This window comes from Lygodium microphyllum, chromosome 22 (assembly GCF_053477565.2).
Source record: "Lygodium microphyllum isolate KBCC chromosome 22, Lygodium_microphyllum_v1.1.10, whole genome shotgun sequence".
In the NCBI taxonomy this organism is placed as follows: Eukaryota; Viridiplantae; Streptophyta; class Polypodiopsida; order Schizaeales; family Lygodiaceae; genus Lygodium; species Lygodium microphyllum.
In genome coordinates, this window is record NC_141156.1 from 67287680 (window position 1) to 67292542 (window position 4863).

The 4863-nt window shown below is 44.2% G+C and overlaps 1 protein-coding gene across 1 annotated transcript; it reads left to right on the plus strand.

Annotated features, from left to right (window-relative positions):
- The first annotated feature begins 1034 nt into the window (after positions 1–1034).
- LOC148017250 (uncharacterized) lies at positions 1035–4634 on the plus strand. Its single transcript, XM_087663069.1, has one exon. The coding sequence runs from the start codon at positions 1068–1070 to the stop codon at positions 4503–4505; it is 3438 nt and encodes a 1145-aa protein (XP_087519195.1). The 5' UTR covers positions 1035–1067; the 3' UTR covers positions 4506–4634.
- The last annotated feature ends 229 nt before the right edge of the window (positions 4635–4863 follow it).

Consider the following 4863-nt stretch of genomic DNA (forward strand, 5'->3'; position numbering starts at 1 on the left):
TCTCATCATTTTTATTTTGTTTCTGGTTTCTTCTCATGTCTCTAATGCGTCTTCATCACATGTGTTTATATGTGTATATATCTATGCATAGCATGTGTACATACATACATACATATACATGTATATATGTGTGTATGTATGTGTGTGCGTGTGCGAACGCACACATGTTTATAAGTGTGTGTTTAATAAGTGTATCCATTCTCTCTCGCTCTCTCTGTTTTTTCTCACACTCATATATGTTTATGTGTGTATGAGCATGTATGCATACATGTGTATATGTGTTTGCATATATGTGTACATGCATACTCATGTGTGTATGCATGTATTTTTCATGTGTTTTTATAGTCTATCTACATTTGTGCATGGTTTTAGACTATGTATACATTGCATGAATATGTTCAAACATTAAAATTATTATATCATCCCATATATTCAATTTTTACAAAATCAACTCTCTTTTTTGTAGTGTATGTGTATTTGTGGATGTTTTTAGAGTATTATACATATTGGATGCATATGTTTAACATTAAAATATCATATCATTTTAGATGTCTAATTAAAAAACAAATTCATCTCTAAGATATCTATCTATATATATACACACCCCTTACTATTGATTGAACAAGTCATGAATTTTCCCCTCATGGCACGCACAGTTTTATTCTAACACCATAGGCCTAGTTACACTCTCTTAAGGCTTATGATCAAGAGAAGCATAAAGGCAAATTAGAGCAAAACAATCACCCCGAGCACCATGGCACCCATTGTTGTTACATATTTGTGTGTGTAAGCTATGAAAGAGAGAGCAAATATCTAATCTTGAGTAATTTTAATAACATTGTTATGAGCCTTCTACAAACAACCCTAAATTTTGATAGTAAAGACTTGATTAATTTCTATGGACTGTAGTCAGGAAAGCCTTCCAAATCTTCTCAAAAGGAACACACTAAATTCAACATGTCTCTCTCAACAAACATTGCTTCACGTCCTTAAAAGCCTCCAACATTGCCCTCTTTCATCACGCTACAGAGAGTTTAGAGTCTGAGAGGGTTGTCAAGCAAAACGTCATGTCCTCCTCCATCTTCTTCTTCTGCTTCATCACGCTACTGCCAGCAGCAGCAGCAGGCCCTGATACTTCGACATCGTGCCATCCTTCTGACCTTGCCGCCCTGCGCTCCATCGCGGCCGCCTTTCCTGCGCCTCTCTTCAATCACAACAACACACACATGGAGCCATGGAGCCACTGGACGACTGTGACGTGCAGTGGCGGGCGCGTCACGGGCCTGAAGGTTGTCCTTCCTTTCTTCCCGATTAGCAGTACTCCCTTCCCTTCCGCACTCTGCACTGGCCTTCCGGCTCTCACCTCGCTTGTCATAAGTGGAGGACCTCTGTCCGGATCCCTCCCGCTCTGCAGCAGCACCGGCCACAACCTTACCAAGCTTCTGCACCTCGACCTCTCCGTCAATGACCTCACAGGCCCCTTAACCTCTCCTCTCCATCCCTTTCCACCATCTCTCCGACACTTGAACCTCTCCCACAATGGATTAACAGGCCCCATCCCTGCACACTTCCTCCCCCCCTCCCTCCGACACATGGACCTCTCGTACAATTTTGGATTAACAGGCCCCATCCCCCACAGCCTCTCTCTCCTCCAATCTCTCCAATACTTGGACCTCTCTGACAATGGATTAACAGGCCCCATCCCTGCACACTTCCTCCCCCCCTCCCTCCGACACTTGGACCTCTCGGGCAATTTTGGATTAACAGGCCCCATCCCCCACAACCTCTCTCTCCTCCAATCTCTCCAATACTTGGACCTCTCGGGCAATATTGGATTAACAGGCCCCATCCCTGCACACTTCCTCCCCCCCTCCCTCCGACACTTGGACCTCTCGCACAATATTGGATTAACAGGCCCCATCCCCCACAGCCTCTCTCTCCTCCAATCTCTCCAATACTTGGACCTCTCTGACAATGGATTAACAGGCCCCATCCCCCACAGCCTCTCTCTCCTCCAATCTCTCCAATACTTGGACCTCTCGGGCAATATTGGATTAACAGGCCCCATCCCCCACAGTCTCTCTCTCCTCCAATCTCTCCAATACTTGGACCTCTCGGGCACCTTCCCGCCCTTTCTCGCTAATTCTTCTGTCTTTCCTCACCTCGAAACACTGCATCTTTCTTCAAATTATTTTCTTTCTGGTCCCCTCCCAACTGCCTTCAGCTTCCCTAATCTCACCTCCCTTTACCTCTCTTACAATGCTTTCTCCGGCCCACTTCCTACCTTCAACGCCCCTGCTTTGCAATATCTAGGCCTCTCAGGCAACCGCCTCTCTGGGAGCTTGTCTCCCCTCTTCCAGTATTCCAATCTCACATCTTTAAAAGTCTTACGTCTCGATGGGAATTACTTATCGGGAACGATCCAGGACTTCCATCCTTCTCATTTCTCTGATCTTTCTGAGCTTTTCTTGGGTTCCAATTCTTTCACAGGAGCACCGCCGAACTCCATATGCAAGCTTTCACAGCTCTCTCACTTGGACCTCTCTGGCAACTCATTCTCAGGGAAGTTCCATATGCCGCAGTGCAACCTCACTCAACTTCTAGAACTGCATATCTCCCACAATAACTTTACGGGTCCTTTTCCCGACTGGTTAGGATCGCAGCAAAGCCTCGAAAAACTACATCTGGAGGATAACCATTTCAGTGGGAGCCTTCCCAACAGCTGGCGAAACCTCACATCTCTTGGAGATCTGGCCCTCTCTGGCAACTCGGTCATCCTACCTGATAACAATCACCCTCATGAACCCAAGCTGCCGAAGTGGATTTTCAACATCAGCAGTCTATCTTTAAGCTCCATGCAACTCGAAGGTAAAGATCTTCGATTTTGCTCCAATGACAATGGAGTAGGTCCGCAAGACTTGGATCTCTCCCTCAACGACATCACCATGGATCCCATCACCGGCTTTGATCCCCTCGCTTGCCTCTCTATTAAGAACCTAACCCAGACCTCTTTAAACTTGTCTGGGAATCCTCTCAGACTAAACCTAAGTGATCCAAATGCGGTGAAGCTTCTTCCATTGCAAATACCTGATGGTGCATTGGATTTGAGCTCATGCATGTTGGTAGGACGCCTCACAAGTCTCTTCTTTGATCGCCTCGCGCCCTCTTTTTCCGGGCTATACTTATCCCATAACCAACTGGAAGGCCAGATACCACAAGGCTTGGGAAACATGTCATATCTTCAAGCATTGGATCTCTCATACAACCGCTTCACCGGATTTGCTCCTCTTTATAATATGGGGAGTCGACTTAAATTATTAGATTTGTCTCTCTCCAACAACGATCTAGGTGGGGATCTGCAATCCATGCTCTCAAATATCATTGGCAATATAAGTTATTGTATTATATTTGGTTTGGATCTATCTCACAATCACCTCACTGGTGCCATCCCTCCTTTCCTCGGTCAGTGTCTAACTTTCAGTGTGAAACTCAGACTCAATCACAACCACCTGGAGTCCTTTATTCCCAACGAGTTACTCAACCCTACCCAAGGTGAATCTAACTTACAAATATTATCTCTCGGAAACAACAACTTGAGCGGGGAAATACCCGCTTCTTTCAATAGCCTCAAACAACTCCTTCTCTTAGATCTCAGCCATAACAGGCTCGAGGGCATTCTCGAGAGTTCTGCTCTATTCAAGGATGCTTCATCTGCACAATATGCTCACTTGCGTATTCTTGATCTAGGCTACAATCGATTCACTGGTACCATACCAACTTCTTTGGGGGATATTGCTCCTTCTCTCCAACTCATAGACCTCTCCAATAACAATTTCACAGGGTCAATCCCTTCGCATGTCCTCGAGTCGCTTCCGCAGTTCCGCATTCAGAATCAGCTCCAAGGCCTTGATATCAGCAAAGGGTCCCTATACGAAGAGATCAGCATCACTGTAAAGGACACTCAACAAGCTTTCAACTATGTAATTGCGGCTTTGACATTACTTGATCTTTCCCATAATAAGCTTTCTGGGGAAATATCTAATATAGGCCTCGGTAAACTATCTGGGCTTGTGTACTTGAATCTATCTTCGAATAACTTCTCGGGGCCTCTTCCTTCTGATCTAGGAAATCTTGGGAGGCAGTTGGAATCCATGGATTTGTCCTTCAATAAGCTATGTGGACCTATTCCATCTAGCTTTCAGAATTTGTCCAAGTTGGCAGTTTTCAATGTCTCCTATAATGAAGGGTTGGTAGGTCCCATCCCGCAAAACTCCCCACAATTTGAGAATAGTATGAGCTACCTTGGAGACGCAGGCTTGTGTGGGCAGCCCGTTCTCCAAGCATGCGATAATATTCCTAACCATGCAGAACCTCAGAACATTACATCTAACACCACACTTAGCTGGTTTGATGAGTGGATTTCCATCCCCGGATTATGCTTAGGTTTTGTTATTGGTTTCCCGGGGTTTCTATATATTTTTAAAGCTCTTGGATTGCATTTGTAACCTTGTCTCATCCACTCACAAGTCTTTTGGATTCCAATGCCACAACTAAGAAGATTGATGTAGCTATCCATGCTTGTATAATTCAAAGCCTCGATATACCTCAAGTAACATGATGAGATTCTACTCTTTCATCTTTTCTCTTTGTACTTATATGATAATAAAATATGGATCTACTTCTTATAAATCGCATCTTATGAAGCAATAACAATATCACTTAGCTTAAAAGCTAACCTTACAGCTCCAACATTATCATCGCAATTATGGCACACCTAACATTGAAAAACATAGCATTATTAAGTTTGTATGGCTTGGTTATTGTAGCAATCCTTTCTTATGGTACATATTTTCTACAAGGGAA